This window comes from Ochotona princeps, chromosome 2, assembly GCF_030435755.1.
Source record: "Ochotona princeps isolate mOchPri1 chromosome 2, mOchPri1.hap1, whole genome shotgun sequence".
Lineage (NCBI taxonomy): Eukaryota > Metazoa > Chordata > Mammalia > Lagomorpha > Ochotonidae > Ochotona > Ochotona princeps.
This window is the reverse complement of record NC_080833.1, coordinates 115,886,777-115,904,380: the sequence shown is the minus strand read 5'-3', so window position 1 is coordinate 115,904,380 and position 17,604 is coordinate 115,886,777. Positions and strand designations below refer to the sequence as shown.

General features: G+C 52.2%; 2 protein-coding genes across 9 annotated transcripts in view; one reads left to right on the top strand and one right to left on the bottom strand.

Annotated features, from left to right (window-relative positions):
* Positions 1 to 7,041: 7,041 nt before the first annotated feature.
* C2H1orf226 (chromosome 2 C1orf226 homolog) overlaps positions 7,042 to 17,604 on the bottom strand; it is a 237,927-nt gene continuing 227,364 nt past the window's right edge. For 6 of the 8 annotated variants that reach the window (XM_058660547.1, XM_058660549.1, XM_058660551.1 and 3 more), the window contains 2 exons: positions 8,404 to 8,746; positions 7,042 to 7,597 (listed from right to left, as the gene is read on the bottom strand). In XM_058660547.1, the coding sequence (XP_058516530.1) occupies positions 7,099 to 7,597; positions 8,404 to 8,746 (842 nt within the window). In that variant the 3' untranslated portion in view covers positions 7,042 to 7,098. Of the gene's footprint in view, positions 7,598 to 8,403; positions 8,747 to 12,776; positions 12,983 to 13,225; positions 13,349 to 17,604 lie in introns of those variants that run through there. The other 2 variants (XM_058660553.1, XM_058660554.1) reach the window with 2 other exon arrangements.
* Positions 13,365 to 16,266, top strand: SPATA46 (spermatogenesis associated 46). Its single transcript, XM_004589120.3, has 3 exons — positions 13,365 to 13,530; positions 14,892 to 15,005; positions 15,660 to 16,266. The coding sequence occupies exons 1-3, from the start codon at positions 13,431 to 13,433 to the stop codon at positions 16,184 to 16,186; spliced, it is 741 nt and encodes a 246-aa protein (XP_004589177.3). The 5' UTR covers positions 13,365 to 13,430; the 3' UTR covers positions 16,187 to 16,266.

The window sequence follows — 17,604 nt, the reverse complement described above, 5'->3', positions numbered from 1 at the left end:
GATCCTTCATCTGTTGGTTTACTTCCAAGTCGCCACTACAGCTGGAACTGAGACCACCCAAGCCAAGAGCTTTACACAGGTCTCCCACATGGGTGCAGGAGCCCAAGGACCCCAGGCCATCCTCAGCTGTCCTCCCAGGGAATTGGATCGGAAATGGAGTATCCAGGACCTGAGCTGGCTCCCATACGGGATGCCACTACACTACGTCACTGGCCCCTAAAGTTTTCCTAAGAAAGATGACTAGGTAGAGGAAATGGAGCTGGAAGAAGTAGGAGAGATGGGAGCCATGGAAAAGGGAAAGAGGAGGGAGGAGAGATTGTCCGTTAGCTCGTCCACTGTCCCAAATGCCTGCCACTGCAGGGCTCAGCCAGGAGGCAGGAGCCAGGAACCAGGAGCCAGGAGCTAGGAACTCAGTCCCAGAATCCCACTGGGTGGTAAGGAGCCAAATACTTGAGCCTAATGTGTGTTATATATTTTATTTCTCTTTAAGAGCATACTGTGAGTGATTTTAGGAAATCGGAAACCTTTTTAATATGGCGATAATGTATCTCATACATTTGTTTTAGTTGTAAAAAATTCTTGGGACAGCTGCAATACCCCATATCGGCCACAAGACGGCAGGCTGTCATCAAGAAACCCAGCACCCTTAGCTTACCGTTTTGAAGCCCCGCTGTTAGCCACTGCAGCTGTAAATACTGATGCTCCCTAGGCAAAGATTCTCCACGCAGTTTCGATGGCAGGACACTTCCCGGGTTTGCAGTTTCAGTTGCAAAAGCTCAACTTCCGGCACCTGTCCCGCGGGGCTGAGAGCACGGCCCAAAGGAGCAGCTTCACACTGAACTGTCCGCATGGAGGCTGTGAGCAGGCGCTGCCGTCCGCTCTGCCACTATTGCTCCAGTGCCTATGGGTCGGCCTCATCTAGGAAAGGGGAATCTTGCACAGACAGCGAGGGTGGGCGTAGGTGTTGGACAAGACGATGCTGACCAGGTTAACCTTTAAGCAACGTTAGGCTTTGCCATTTTTTACTGTCTGTATCAGATGAAGGAGTTGATCTCTAAATCTCACCCCACATGACTGGTTGGTGCTGAATGACATCGCACTTGTGCTTGGAGAAGGTCTGGTTCAAAAAGATGTTTTCAGGCCATGTCTCCTGGAATTCTTGACCAGCAGGGTGCAATGGAGACACAGCGGAGACATGGGTGGGCAGGTAGGTTTCCTGGCTGGATCTACTGTGCATCAGCTGTAAAGATGCAGGTGGTTTGCTCAGAGCCCCCAGCTTACCCAGTCTCTAAAATGGGACCAAAAGGCCTGCCTCACCAGAAGAGGATTCGTGAGCGGATATGTGTGACTCTTTACACACGGTAAGCTATCTTCTGTAGCTAACGGCTGGGCATTGCAAGTTCTCCTTTGCAAGCTTTTTGGTGGGGGGAAGTGGAGATGAAAATGAGATGATCATGTGAATTGATGAGCACAATTCCTGGAGCCTGGCGTGTGCAGGAGCCGTAGCGATTTAACGGAGCACCAGTTGCTAGGGAAGCAGGACATGCAAGTGACAATAGTGAGAGCTGGGACTCAATGCTCCAAAAGTGCGCACGTCTCTCTATGCATGGGGCCCAGCAGACAAGCATGTGCCCGGGGAAGGCAGCATTAAAAGAGGCTCCAACTGGGGACAGTAGAGCCGCACACGGGCCTGCTCATCATTTTCCACGCAGCCTTCCCTATGAGGCTAGTGGTCAGTGCTGGAGTCGGTCCTGGGCAGAGGTTCTGAGGATGGGAGCTGAAAGTCAAGACATAGTGCTGCCCCCTTGTGGACCCCGGGAGTTCCTGGAATTGGGCTCAATTCAAAGCACTTCTGGTTGAATCCTTGAACCACGCCAGGCACCATGCTGGAAGCCAAGGGGCCAGAGATGGACAGTCAGAGCCCACCACTGGCCACACCACATGGCAAGGGAGGTGAGGGAGGACTCCTAGGCTGCTCCAGGAAAGCAGGGGAGCGGAGGACGGGGACAGGGAGGGGCACCTGAGCTGAGATGCAAGCTGAACCCACACAGCCTGGCCAAGGTGGAAGGAAGAAGGGAAGGGGGAACAGCGGCCCAGGTGGGTGGGCCTCCTTCAGTGAAGGCTTGGGGGCGATTCTGAGATGTCCCTGTGCGGGTCCAGGAGCAAGGGCTGTAGGTGCGATGGGTAGAGCTGGCCAGCTAGGTGGAGGCTGCTGGGCTGAGGATGCCCTATAGTGCCCAGTACTTGTGGGATATCTGGCTGCTGCTTCCCAGTCAGAATCCCCACCTTGGACCATGTGTGTACCAGCCACAGAGTCACAAAGGAATGAGAGAGAGGCAAGAGCAGGCCCCGACCCTGGCCCCTGCCTTACCTGTGCTCAGCTTCACTACACAGGAAGCCGATGTATCCTCTCAGGAGAGCCAGTTCCCAGGTGTGTACCACCTCGGCCAGGGGCAGAGAGCAGGTGTCTAGCGTGTCCTGGAGAGACTTCCTGATGCTCAGGGGCAGGGCGTCCAATTGAGCCAGACCACTGAGCCAACCTCCCCCCATATCCCAAGAGACCATGGCAGAAAGCTAAAGCAAGGCGGGAGGGAGAACAGACTAATGAGCATTCCTGCCCACAAGGACAGCACACAGAGCTCCTCCCTGCCCTGGCCCACAGTGGCCTGGAATAACCCAAATGGCCATCCTGCAAACCAACAGAGCATTCTGGTGAGCGAACAGTTGGTCCACCCAGTGGCCGGGAGCCTGAAGCGTCCCTGACCTCAGGCCAGTGGGAGTAATAGCTCCTTCAGAAGCCAGGACGATAGCTAGGTGGCAAACCTGGAAGGCTGCCTGCAGGAGGAAGGCAGCCAAACAGCAGCTGAACAAAGTTGCCCTGTGTTGTGAAGCTGCTTGTTGGTTTTGGCTGTTTCAAAAATGCTTTGTAGTCCTTTTCGAAGCAATAACAACAACAACAACAACAAACCGCTGGGAGTGTTTCCTGCTCTATGAACAGACAGATCTCAGGCAGGCCTCCCTGGCCCCAGGGAGGAGGTGGCCAGAGGGGGAGCCTAAAGGATTGGCATGTTCTCTGCGTGCAGCCAGTGTCCCAGCCGGCGAGTGCCTGCAGGGGAAGAGTCCCCAGGCCCCCTCAGGCAGCACTGTTGACCCTGGCAGCAGCTACAGATAAGCCGGGCACAAAGGGAGTTGTATGTCTCTGGAGGGACGCTCCCTGGAGACAGAGAGCCAAGGAATTTTCTCATTAGTAGCAAGTCAGTCTGGGGGACCTTCGTGTTGGCCAGAAGGGTGCCAGGGCCAAGGAAGGAGGAGGAGGGCACCCTGGAGGGGGTGAAGGCAGCAGGTGTCATCTGCACTGAGGGGGCAGACTGGGAGTTGCCGGGTGGGCTCAGTAGCCTCTTCCCACTCGCTGGGGGTGTGGGTGGGGCTGAGCTGGGGGCAGGGTCCGGAGGGTACACCCCAAACCCAGCAGCAGATGTAGCACTGGGCCCTGAGGGAGGGACCAAACACATGAAGAAACTGTCCAAGCAATTGCTGGGTCTCTGCCCCTGTGGGCTGGCCTGCTGCATGCTACAGTGTGGACAGTGGGGAGCTGGCGGGGGGAGGCGGGGAGGGCACAGCGGAGCTAGAGAACTCACATAGGATTCACTGACAAGGGCCTCAGTGCCCGAGAGCGAAGCCAGCTGCCCATGAGCGAGTTCTCCAGGTTTGTGGGTTCCTCACAGCTCCTGCACACTGCGGGAATGAGGTCCTGATGACCCCCATGACCTGTGTTCTCCAGCAGTTCTTGCAAGCGTGCAGGCCACGCTTGTTTCTATTGCTCTGGTTTTTGTTTTTGGAAGGATAGGAGGGAGAAGGGAGGGACACCTTCCAGCCTCTGGTTCACTCCTTCCAACGGCCACAAGGCCCAGGACTGGGTCAGACAGAAGCCAGAAGCTCCATCTGGGTGGCAGGAGCCCAAGTACTTCCCCAAGAACATCAGAGGGACTCTGACACAAGATGCTGACACTGCAGCTGGAGGCTTAACCTTCTATGCCACAATGTCAGTTATACTACTTTACACTCAGCAACACATCCCCTCAGCCTACCACCCAGGAGGCCAGAAACAAGCATGTCTTCCTGCCTGGTCAGCTCTGCATCCCTTCTGCAGCAGCGCTACCCCGGCACCCCACAGAACCAGAGGTGGGCCAAGAACTGGGCAGATGTTCTGAGCAGAAGCCACTGTCCCTGGCTTCGAGGCCAGCATCCAGAGACCAGCATTCAGAGGACAGCAGCTGCAGTGACATCAGTACATTCCTTCTTCCTGATACAACTCCTCAAAATGTTTATACCAGTGGCTGGTGCAGTGGCATTGTAGGCTAAGCCTCTATCTGCATCCCACATGGGCATTGGTTTGAGTCCTGGCTGCTCTACTTCCCATTCAGCTCCCTGCTAAAGGCCTGAAAGAGCAGAAGATGGCCCAAGCCTTTGGAACTCTGCATCTGCATGGGAGACCCAGAAGAAGCTCCTGGTTCCTGGGCTTCCAACTGGCTCAGCTCCTTGGGAAGTAACCCAGTGGATGGATGCTCTCTCTCTCTCTCCCCCGTCTCACACACACACACAGGTGAATCCCACCCCATTCCTTTCCTGGTGGGAGAAGTGTCAGGATTCCAGCTTGAGACTCAGGCGTAGATGGCGACCTAGTGGCCGCTGGCGCCTCCTCCTGTGCACACCATGTTGAACCCCTATAACTGTGACCAGCAGGGGCTACTTATGGTGGCAGCCAGAACACACGATGGCTCTCCTGGAAAACAGCCCCCTGGGGCTTGGCTCGGAGCCTTGTCTCTTTCCCCTCTCCCCCAACTCACTCAAACACTGCTCCTGTGGTCAGCAGACAGAGCCAGCAAACCAAATCAAACCATTTTATTGTGTAATTTTCATCTACCAGAAAAGTACTAAAAATATAAATATTAATTATCTAGAAAATACTCAGAATAGAGCTATAATCTTCCTCCTCCTTCAAATCGGGGCCGACTACCTCCTCCTCTTCAAGCTGGTAGGTTAGACCCCTGCAGCTTCCTCTGCCCCTCACTGTCACACCTGACATGCCTGCGCAGGAGCCCCATCTTCCTGGGAGCTGCTGCAAGCTCACGCTGCAGGGTTCAGGGGCTGAGTAGGCGGGCTACTGTGGACCTGGGGAAATGAGACACAGGGCCCCAACTTGCTGTGCAAGATTCTGGGTACCTTCTTAAGACCTTGCTCTCCTAGGGATTAGCCACCCCCATGGGTGTGTACCCCATAAGGGATCTGTGGGGACATGGCTACCATGTTGCAGCCACAGGAAGGTGGGGCTTGCCAGCCAGGAGGGCGATGGATGGATGGATGGATGGATGGATGAGCTGGTCTGTGCTGAGCCCCTTGGGATGGTTCCTGCTGGGCTCTGAGTAGTGGTCACCCCCATGGCCCAGGTAGCATGTGCAACATCTGAGACCACATTTCACATCTGGGGGTTTTCTCAGGCAGCAGCAGCAGCCTGCACAGGGGTGGGGACGTAGCTCATGGTAATCATGAGCAGCTAGAGATTGGAGCAGTGTTCCTTGGCTATGGAAATGTGACAGGAGGCTGAAGTCCTCTGGGACCACCCTAGATCTGATGACTGTGATTTGGGTGTGAAGGGCACTTGGGCAAACCTGGGCCTGTACCACGTGCACGTGTAATTACCATATTGCAGCTGGCTACAGCTACCCTGGTCCTGGGAGGTCCAGTTGCCAAGTTCCCTGGCAGAGAAACACTCAGATGTCCTGGTATGCAGAGCATTGGCGAGGCTGGACTTGCTCCCAGAGCTGCCATTTGAAGCTGTGTCTGGGGTATCCCAGAGTATTCTGGAACAAACCCACAGAACCCCAAAATGAGAGCTCTGAGATGGCCTCTCTGCCATCAGGGTCAGACAGCACATCCTTGGGGAAGGCAGGGTTCCCTTTCCGTGCTGTCCCTGGCTCTAGGCCTGCAGCCACCTCCAGGCAGGGCCTCCTGGCCACTGGAAGACAGCAGGAGAAGACTCCTGATGGGAGAAGAACACAGATGTGAGTTAAGCCAGGAGCCAGGGAAGATGGAACAAACATGGTCAGTTCCACCCAAAGACCCTAAAGGGAGGAGCAAATTATAAGGGCAAAGCAGGCCTGATGGGAAGGCCCAGGGCAGAAGGGCACAGGACCAATTTGATCCCAGGTGTAGAGCACCCCCAACTCCGCTCCCCTCCACTGACCTCCCTCCAATCCCTTAGTCTGGCTTCTGTGCCTCCCAGGCCAGCACTGGGAGCTGCCTCATCTGGGCCATGGGCTGAGCCCTAGGGAGCCGTTCCCTCTGATCCCTAGTGCCTGTTGTTCTTGGCCCCACCTTCACTGCCTTCTCCACTTCCACTCCATGTGCCCTCCTCAGGACCGCCTACAGGTTTACTGCGTCAGTCCCTCAAAACAGAATATGCATGTATTTTGCTGCTTCTGCTGAGCCATGTGCACCTGCTTGGTAAGGGAGTCAAGCAGTTACTCCATGCTCCCTGGATAGGCACGGCACTCCATCGGATTCTACGGGGTCCATCTGGAGTATCTGGACAACAGGGTTCCTACCTCAGGTGAGCACACAAGGTCTTAGACCTGGCCAGCACCTCCTCTGCTGATGCCCCTCTAGTCTCCAACTCCAGGGGCAAAGGCAAGGCAGTTATCGGGGGGCCCTGTTGCCTTGGGACTCCCACCCTCCAAAAGGAGCCCTAGCTGGGCTGAGGTCAGGGTATGTGGCTTTCCAGGCCAGGGCCCATCAGCAAGCCAAATCCATCATGGCTCCCCACAACCTTGCTCCCTCTCAGGTAAGGGAGCTTCTGGGTCACCAAAGAGGACAGGGTACAGATGGAGAAGAACAGGGGACTGAGCAACAGGAAGAGACAGGAAAAGAGAATTCTTCCAAGGAACATTGTGTAGGTCTGGTGGCCCTGCGCCTGCTCCGTGTTGTGAACGCACAAGGAAGATATAGGCATGGCAGAACCGGGACAAGGGCCCACGTTCCCCCACGGAGGAAACAGCAGAGGAAAGAATGAGGGGTGTTTGGCAGGGCAGACGAGAGGCTCTACTCAAAGGTCAGCAAGTCGGGGTGAGGGCCTTCATTGTCCAGGCTGGATGTCCGTGCCTGAGGAGGACTGCCACTTTCCCAGGACTCAGCCAGGCTGATGGGGCTCAGGCTGAGTCCAAGGCCGTTCCTCTCCATGAGGCTGGGCGAGGAAGCCCTTCTGTGCTCGGTCATCTTTAGCTTGGGTTCCTCCTGGCTGTCCTTGTGGATGAGGTCGGGCACCGACGGGGACGCCTCTCCGTTGGGCAGAGTCTCACTTCCCTCTCCCATCTCCACGCTGGCCACCTCTGGTTGAGATGTGTCTGATGAGGCAGGCTGCTCAATGGGAAGGGAGTCTTGGGGCTGCCCAGGTGGCAGCTCTGTCCCATATTCTAGACTGCTGAGGACGGGCTGTGAAGAAATCAGCATGTCTTGGGTGGTCTTCAGGGCCCGCGGAGTTCGCTTTCTGGTTATGGGAGGTGGAGGATCCAGCCGAGGGAAGGCTTCCTGCAGGACTGACCTGTAGAGTTGAGGACAATGACCACTTGGACTGCAAAAACAGGGTGATACCAGTTCATGCTACATTCTTAACTCTCTTAGCTTACCTCCCAATGAGTGACCATTTGATACCCTGGGCTCTTGCTTTTGAATTAGCAGTTGGGTCTTAGTAACTTCCACACAAACAGCTTCTGGCCCATTCTAGACTCACTCAGATCAGCACAATGCGTAACCTCCAAGACACAGCCTAAAAGCCACTGACGACCTGTGCCACAGAGGAGCCTATTCAGAGGCTATGCACAGAGGAAGTTACCCAGCACAAGGCGCAGGTGTTCAAACCATCTGCGATGCACCGTTCGGGCAATCTGGAAGAAGGGGGAGGGCTGCCATGGCAGGGCTCTCTTGCTTCTACCTCGGGGGCTCAGTCTGAGCAGCCGTTCTCAGGCATCATTGGTTGGAACTTCTGCATAATGTTTGGGTTCAGACCCAGCCTTGTTAAGTCCTCACTCTGTGAGCTCCTTTATCTCTCTCTCTCTGGACTGGAGTTTATGGGAGATGCAAGGTAAGTGCTGGGGTTCTTGTGAGGATTAGGGAAAATGAAGCAGATACAGTGTGCAGCTTAGGGCTAGGCACACTGGGCACACGGGAAGCAAGCCTTTAGTAATGGAGGTTGACACTGGCTCCAGCAAAGGTGACCCAACCCTTTCTTAACAATTTCACTTCCCCTTCCTTGGGGCTGTTCTCCTCTGGAGACAGCAGTTTCTTCATATGCTCCTTCAAGAGCCCCCCTAAAACCAGAGTGAGTGCGGGCAGGCTGGAAAGGCTCACCTATCATCCTCCATCCAGGTCCCGGATGCTGCGTCAGCTCCACCAGTCAGCTGGGCCTCTGCTGTCTTGTTGATCTCTGTCACGCCCATGGTGCTGAGGCCTGAGGGCTCCTTTCTCCGCAGGAAGTCATTGACTTTGGCCCCCATGGCTTTACCCAGGTTCTTGAGGTGCTGGCTGCTGCCCACCCAGAGTCCCGGGGCACCAGGCTCTGCAGAGCTGGGGGTGGCAGAGCCAGGACCCGTGGGGCTGGGGGCTGCAGGCCTGGACAAGTGTGGGAAGGAACGGCTTGTCTGGAGCTTTGGAGTGAGGGCTGTGTTCAAGTTCTCAAACATGCTGTAGTCCACTAGAATAGAGAAGGGCAAGAGACACAGATGAGCAGAGCAGAGGACCATGGGCCAGTGCCCGTATCTCCCGGCTCCTTTTTCCTTCCACCACACTCAAGACAGGTAACTTCATGAGGCTTTGGAATCACGAGGGGTCTTCAAAAAGGTCGTGGAAAATGTACATCCCAACAAACCTTCTGTGAATGTCAAGCATTTCTAGCACCGAAGCAAGCTGATTTTTCACTTCCATTTTCCACAAGCTTTTTGCAGTACTCTTGTAATTAAGAGCCAACATACGTACTGTTGCACTGGAAAGCAGACTTTTCTTGATGGGACAAGAAGTTCTAATTCTGCCCCACCGGCGTCCATTTGAGATGTACCATAGTCATAAAACATGAACCTGTTTCTTTAAGCTGCCTCCTTGATTCATGGGTCACTAGGCTCTTTGAAGGCAAGGGAAAATGAAGAGGGAGTAATGTAATAGGATGCTATTCCAGAAACATGAGTGTATGCTGAGCTCTGCGGCCCTGGGATGGTAGCTGGTGGAGACATGGCAAGTATGAGGCTTGGTGCTGAATGTTTCTGCTAAGTGCTACTGTATCCATGCAAAATGGCTCAGCAGCTCCTCAACTCCTGTGTGGGACTTGGGATGGAGCGGGGGGTTGGGGGTGGGCAGCTCTGCTGCAAATAACAAGTAGACAGGTCCTTGGGGCTGGGGACAACTGCCAGCCCACTTAGTCTTCACCACAATCTGGCAGATTGGGGGCATTGTAGTGTGACTACTTACATGTGAGGAATGTAGGGCTTGGGATATGAATTGTGATATTTGAGGCCAAATAGCTAATTACTGGTAGAGTAGCAACTAGATTCTAGGCCTTCCAACCCAAAGTTCAAGGCTCCCTCCCCTACTTCGCCGTGGATCATGTAATGGCTACCAAAAGGACCCTGCAGAGGGCCCTTTTCTCAGGGATGTCTCTTTGCCTGGAATAATTAGCTCAAAAGACTGGGTATAGACCTACTGGATGGTAAGCATGCACAAGGCAGGGACCATGCCTCTTGCATTTTTGCATCTTCAATCGTTGGTTTGGGTCTGGTACACTAAATAACTCAAATCACCAAAACTCATTTTGTGGGTGGAGGATGTGGAGACTTACAGGACAACTCCAAGGTTTGCTGTAGAAGTGGCTGGACGTCCAGGCTCTTAAGTTCTAGACACTTACAGCAGGCACCCTTCCCCTCCCTAGCATTCAGCTCTGCAATCAAGGCAGCCAGACCTACCCTGAGCTTTTGGCATGGGGTCTGATGTTTCCGTCCACACAACTGTCTCACATATTGGTGCATCTGGGGTTAGGGGAGACCTCATCTGGTCACCAGGCTCCTTTTCTTATCAATGCTTCTGCTAAGTGCCAGTCTTCCTCAAGCCTTTCCTAAGAGTAACTGAATCAGGATTCATGCTTTTCTGTTGTTGAATTTTGGCATACAGTGGTTCTCCCGGCTTGTACTGCTGAGTCCTGGGTCATGGAGAGCACCCAGTGCCTCTAGAACAACTACTGAAAAGGCATTGGGCAGCAGGCACAAAGCCATGGGAGGAGGAGTGCAGCTGTCTCTCTCTGTGGATGGAGTTACTGAATGCCACCTGTGCAACTGCTCCATTCCAAATGCAGAAGAAAGCAGGGTGGTGGAGGTGCCAGGGAACTCTGAGTGTAGCATTCCTGTGTGGATCCCTGGGATCCAGGTGTAGTCTCAGCATGCTAGCAGGAGTTCCCTGCCCATTCACAGCAAGCACATCATTATTTTTTTCTCCCAAGAGTGCATCTTATCACACCATTCACTTAGTCACAATCTGCTTATTATAGCCTGCGTCCTTCTTATTTTCTTTAATCATGTAATCTTCTAAACTGGCAAAGATGTTTTGCAAATTAAATCACTTCACTCTCCCCCTTATGACACCCTATGAAATGCTCCAGAGAGAGACGTTGGAAATGCAAATCCTCCCAGCTCCTGGACCAGCTGATTGTCGGGTTTCCTTATAGGATTCTTTAAAAGGGAATTTTCCAAGCAGACACATTTATTTTTTATAAATTGTACTGTCATGGTGACTTGTACGTTATAAGCCCCTAATGCTATTTTTAAAACACACTGTTGATATTGGGTCATGCACCATTATGAATCTCCTGAACTACTTGTTCTGTTCTTGATGATGCAGTCTGCAAAACATCCTGGCTTCTTAAGTAGTTTATAGACAGCCTTTTGTACATTCTCTTTACAGCTGTCTACATCTTTCTGATAAATACATCTGTCTCTAACGAAATCTTCAGTTCCTAAGGGCTTTAGTGTGTCAAGTGCTTTTAATCTTCGGCACTGCCTAGCTTAGGGCGTTGTACAACAGCAGGTATTTAACAAGTGAGTGCAATTAAACTTTGTACATGAGTTCTTAAAAACTGTACCATGGGCAGACAGTGTCAACTGCTCACATTTTTTCCTATCGCTTACAAAAGTCACTGGAAAATCTCTCTTGGTGGGAGTGGTCTACAGGGGATTCGCAATGCCAGACCAGGAGAAATAGCACTTCTGAAACAAGGGGACCTCTGGTCGGGAGTTGTTCCATGCCCCCCCACGCCCTGCCCAGTCCAGAGGGCCCTTTCCTGCTGAAGCCCTGGAGACACACACTCCCACACTCTGTCCCACTGGCCTCAGGTCTAGAGGCTTAGTGGATGAGGAAGTAATGGTGGTGAAAGAAAGATGATGGGAGCCCAGCTGGTGGTCTTCCCCACAGCACCCCCCAACATGCACATATGCAAGCAGAGAGGGGGGCATCTGGGGATTCAGGTCATCCATAAGAAAGGGCATATCTTACCTGTCCGAGAGGGGCTCGGAGAGCAGGTGGGAGGCAAATGAGAGAAAGACACGTTTTATGTAGTGACCAGTCATTTTGAGAGTGTCGCCTCTTGCCTGAGCTATCAACATTAACACATAGACAGGAGATGGCACACAAGACCAAGGCTCTGCAACCAGAGTAGATCCACCCCTGGAAATACCAGGTTCCCATCAACTCTTCAAAACCTAAACCCCAACAGGGTTATATATTGAAAACTCAAAACAGGCCCTTGGATGCTCAAGATCCCATGTTCTTTCTGCTCCACAACACTTTGAGTCTTCTTTGCATTAAGCAGCTCTGAAATTCCTGGATTGCAAGGGGATACATGTGATAGGCCAAGACAACATAATGGGATTACGAGTTTTCTGAGTCCTATGTGCACTTGACAGCAGCCAGCAAGATGTTCGACTGTCTTGTCATCTTATCATCAAGTCAACCATGGAAAGCCAACAGGCCCAGGGAGCTAATAGCAGGGGTTAGGTGTAGGATGGGAATCAGAAGTGCCCTGCTTTCATCACTACACTCATCATCCTTCTCCACACCCCTTACTTAGTCCAAATGAAATTTCCAACACCTGTCATGTCACCATAGTATGTGGCTGCCATTTACACCCCAGTGCAGCCCAAGGTTCTAGACTTTGGGACCATTAACAGGAAGGAACTGGTTGTCTTCTTCTGCCTGTCAATGTGTATGCAGTGGGGAATCAGACAACTCTAAGTTCCTCTAGGCAGAGGTTGAACCACCACATTCACGAACGCACCCCATGAAGGTAAAGCAAGTCTATTGCTATGGTACAGTAGGCTGCAGCTGCCCAGTTGGCATAAAATCTCCATCATTTATACCCAATGCACTGTTCTGCATCTGGCTCATGTGTTGTGATGATCCGGAATGGGGCATTTGCCACTCATCTTTAAAGTGCTTTCATTCTCACTGACTGATTACACATCACACCCCGGTGTTAGGCTTGCATTTTTGCAAAGCAAAGAGATGTTCTTGACCATAGTATTACCAGCAAACTGATTTTCTACAGGCAAAACGGTCTGGAGGAAGCTACAAACTGCAGGTCAGTCACTTGCTGAAAAGAAACCAACCCATCAAACACAAGATCTGGCCCCCTACTCTTAGCACATTGAAGTATCTAGGCATAAAGAGACATAGTGTTTGTATCTTACCTCCAAAACATTCAAATCAAACACTTCATAGAGTGTTTGTACGTGAATGTGTGACGGAGAGAGTGGGGAAGAGGGGGAATCCATAAAGCAAATGTGCTAAAATATTAGCAAGAGGACAGTCGGGGTACACAGTGTATGGATGTTCATACTGATTTATTTTTGTAACATAAACTTGAAAGTATTATTTCCTAAAAAATGTTTTAAAATGCCCCCTAAAACTGAAACCAAAACAAAAATATTCACTGGTAGAGGTCAGGTAGACAGAAGAGAAAAAAAGTCATTCAGAGAGCACACACAGTGGTTTCCAGCACTGGGAATGGCATTGGTCAGCATTGGAGAGTGGGAACAATATTTCAGACAAAGTTGCAGGGCAAACAGCTAGCACCACCACCATCCTTGTACCACAATCTTCTTTCTCTCTCCCTCCTTCTCTGGGTATTCTCAGTAACGGTGGGCAACTGAGGGCTGTCAAGCCAACACATGTGCCACGCTAATCCTGCTGGCCATGGGGTCCATCACAGCACAAGGAGCTAACTCGGCCAGCAAGTGGAACCATGGAACCTTGTGATGTCAACTGTGCTCAGAATGTTTGTTGCCCTGGCAACTTGGCCAGGCTCTTGGTGAGTGATCTCCAGATACTGCAGTGGTCAGAACATGGAGAACTTCTCACTCCTCAGCATCTCTGGTCCTCGAATCTCTTCTGCTCTGAGCACTTTTCCTAACAAAACATCATCACGTGCCACCAGCTTGCCAGGTACACCATGGTGTCACTAGGGCCACCAAGATGTTATTTTAAAATTTTCATTGAGTACTCTACTAGGTCATTACAGAAGCCATGCCTGGGTAAGGAAATCAGATTATACATGGGGATAAAGCGATCATTCAAAAACACTACACTCAAGGAAAATTCCTCGCTGCCTATGAATTCCTGGCAAGGAAACAATGGGGGGGATGTGTCATCTAGAGCCTCCATCACAAGGTCTGCCTACAGACCTTTAGAGAGCCAGAGAGAGAAAGAGGTGTGGGAGGGACAAAGCCAAAGAGAGGAGTGAAGAGAAGAGGGAGGAAGGGAGAGAGGGAGGGAGGGAAAAAGAGAAGAGACGGAATGAAGAAGACTCTCCCATCTGTTGTTTCAGAGAGTTAGTTCCTCCATCTGCTGTTCCACTGCTCAGATGCCTACAACCCTGACAGCTGAGCTAGCTGGGAAGTGAAGCCATGCCTTCCACGTGTGCGGGAGGAACTGAATTACTGAGCTCTTCCTGCTGCTTCTCAGGCTCTGGGAAGAAGGTGGAGCCTGAAGCCAGAGCTGGGCATTCTGATGTAGGATGCAGGTGAACTAACTGCTAGGCTAAACGCTCATCCCCTTGGGTCTTGAAATGCTGGAGGAGATTCAGATTTAACGAACTATGCTTGAGTGGCCGAGTAACTGATGAGCACACGGTGGAATAAAGATGGACGTGGTGACCATTTGCTCTTTCCAGTGTGTATCACCTGTACCAGCTGCACCAATGGAAACCTGTTAGAAACGCAGACTCTCACACAATTGCATCTGCACTGTTAACAAAATCCCCCAATTTCCAAGTATGTGAAAATGTGGGCAGCCTGCCCAATACAGCTCTGACATTCATTTGCCTATATGGGATGCATCTGTCCCTCAGACTAAGCACAGTGGACCACTCTGGGAGTTAAGGCAGGTTGGTTTTGTATCCAGTGGCAGCAGTGCCCCATGTGTGCCAGGCAGCAAGGGTCCTCATGAGCTCTCTCTACTTAAGAGTGTGTGATGTTCTAAGAATGAGGCTTCTTTACTGTGTAACCCATGACCAGAGCTCCTTCCTGGTCCTACAACCAGCATGAAATCACACACGTCAGATGCTGTAGAACCCATCTGGGTCACATCTTAAGCAACCCCAGCACCACCTTCCTGGGGATTTCTCTCCTGCCAGAATGAAATCATCCCACTTGAAGTTTCTTAGGGTGCTCCATAATGGTTTTGCCTGGATGGGGTTCAGAGGTCATTGTTTTGCCTTTGAGGGGTAGATATTGAGTCTGTACAGAGGTTTGGGCAAGAGGACTCCCAACTTTGCTTAGCTCACCAGAGTGTCTCTTCTAATGCAGACATTGTAAAGACAGCGGCACCCTCAGAGGCCTCCAGCCCAGCTCAAGTCCTGCCCACCCAGTACCCAAGCAGCACTTTCCGGCATGGGGTGCGGAACACAGCGCTCTCATCAGGTGAGGCCTTTTCCAATCTAGGCAGGGACTTGACAGACAGGAACTGACCACCTAAGGGAAGGGCTCTGCAAGCTGGCTCACCACATGCTGCCTGCTTTGACACCTGCAGGCTCCAACCTGCTCCCTCCACCTGCAGCAAAGGCCTGTGGAGGCCTCTTGCTTCTCCTGTCTCACGATGGTATGGAGGAGCAGTTTCTGTCTGATGGGTTCAGGAGGGATCAAGATGGGCTGGTGGTGGCTGAGAAAAAATAGATACAACCACTGATGGCAAGACAAACAAATAAAATGACAGGAGCCGCTGGAGGCCAGAGACCTGCTTCTCTGTCCACCTGTCCAAAGGACAAGGCATCTTTAAGGAGGAGGGAAGGATCTGGAACATTCCAAGGCTTAGGGATTAGAAGAGGCCTCTTGCTCAGAGATGCAATGGTCACTGGCAGCAGTAGGAACAGATATAGGAATCAATGTCTTAGGCTATTCTTCCCAGTCTAATGTCCATCTACTCTCAGAATCATGATCAAAGTTGGATGAAGGACACCCAAGGTCATATCCAGCTACCTGCCTTCACACCTTTTTGCGTGCCCCATGGCCTCCAGGCACCTTAACTTCACTGCTCTCGGCCTGGTCAGAGGCTCAGACTAACTCTCTCCTTTGCAGACTGCAGCCTGGGGGACACGCAGAATGGGGAGCAGCCGAGGCGGAACTGCGCCATCTACCGGCCCTGGTCCTCCCCTTACAGCTACTTCGTATACACTGACAAAGAGAGCCATCAGGAGGCCTACAGCTTCCCAGAGCTGCAGCGGGATGAAGGCAGGGGGGACAACTGCCTTCCCGAGGATGCGGTTGACAGTATTTGCTCGTCCTCTTCCTCCCCAGAGAACACATGTCCTCGAGAGGCCACCAGGAAAGCCAGGCATGGCCCAGATTCCTTGGACTACATCACGTCCCAGGATATCCTGATGGCCTCCAAGTGGCACCCAGCCCAGCAGAATGGCTACAAGTGTGCAGCCTGCTGCCGCATGTACCCCACCCTGCACTCCCTAAAGAGCCATATCAAGGGGGGTTTCAAGGAGGGCTTCAGCTGCAGGGTGTACTACCGCAAGCTCAAGAGCCTCTGGGGCAAGGAACAGAAGGCACGGCCAGGGGACAGGCTTTCCTCTGGCAGCTGCCAGGCCTTCAAATAGTCCTGCTGGGTATTTCAGGCGAACAGGGGATGAAGCCTTTTTATGTATCTAGAGAGATGCCAATAAATCAGTTAGTCACAGTCGTCTTCTATTGGGAGTCTAAGGCCACCTTGCACCACCTGCTGTCACTCTAAGCGCCCTCTGGTTAATGGTTACCTAGTAACACCAGGCTCTCCCAACTACCCCCCTCCCTCAAAATAAACACAAATATCCAAAGTTTGGGAATATCCGTCAAGACAGTGGGCTTTCCAAGCAAGGTGCACCATGGCTAAGCCTTCTCTGGGAATTGGTGAGAAATGATATTCTTAGACCCACTGGGATTTACTGAGTCAGGACCCCTGGTGGTAGTTTGGGGGGTGTAGGGGAAAAGGCATGGATCTGCTTGCAACCTGCCCTGCCTTGCCCTGCAGGTGACTCAGACAACTCATCACTGTGCCAGGCTTCTGGTCTTCTGGTCCCTGAGGAGCAGAGTCTGAATGTCCCCTCCCAGTGCTCGGTGCTTGGGGAAGGCATCTGTGGAGTCTGAAAGGCATCTTAGCAGTTTGCTCTTTCGAGGGATAGAGTCGAAAGGACAGCAGTCCCCTGCGCATGAGACAGAAAGAAAGCAGCTGGGCCCTGCCACATTCCCTCCAACTGCACATTTAGAAGCAGGACAAAATCCTTGTAACCCAAGGCCAGCTCTGCGTGCCTATTTGGAGTCACGTCACTCTGCAGCCTGTTGCCAAGCCGTACTCTCAGCAGCTGGCCTTGACCATGATTCTACTTCTGAATGAAACGCATGGCCCATCCCATCCAGAAAGATGTGTGGGGCCTCAGAGACGCAGTGACCTCTTCATTCCCATTAGGTCATTTAACAGAGAAGACAGACACTCACCTGAGGGGTATGGAGGCCTTCCTCACCTCTCCCCTGTGACTCGGTGGGCCCTGCTATTGCAGCAAGCATCTCCTTTCAGGGATGCAGGCACTAGTCCTCCTCTCATCTTTGCTGCCCTCACACTTTGGCCAATGGATGGGGTTGGATGCGTTGAAAGTTGTCCTGGACCCTTACCTCATGGCTTAGCAGAGCTGCCTCTGCTTGTCACTGGGCTGCTAAAATTTCACTTATGTTCCTTAGTGAGGGGTTCCATCACCACTCGTCAGGTTTTACCCGCCAGGGTCCAGGAGTCTATAGCTAGTGCATCTGTGTTCTGGTTACAGTGTGTCCCCTCTGTGCTTGAGGGCTCTCTCTGCAGCCCTGGCATCTTTCCCAGGACCCTGCTCCCTGAGGCAGCAGGTGCACGACTCTGGGCAAGTCTTTTAGTCCTCAGTCTGACCAATTTGTTAAATGGGAAGGCCATCTGAGTCCTGGAAGGCTTTTCTATATACATGTGGCTGTGCGTGTGGCCTTTAACAGCACTCCTGAGTCAGTATGGGGAAGA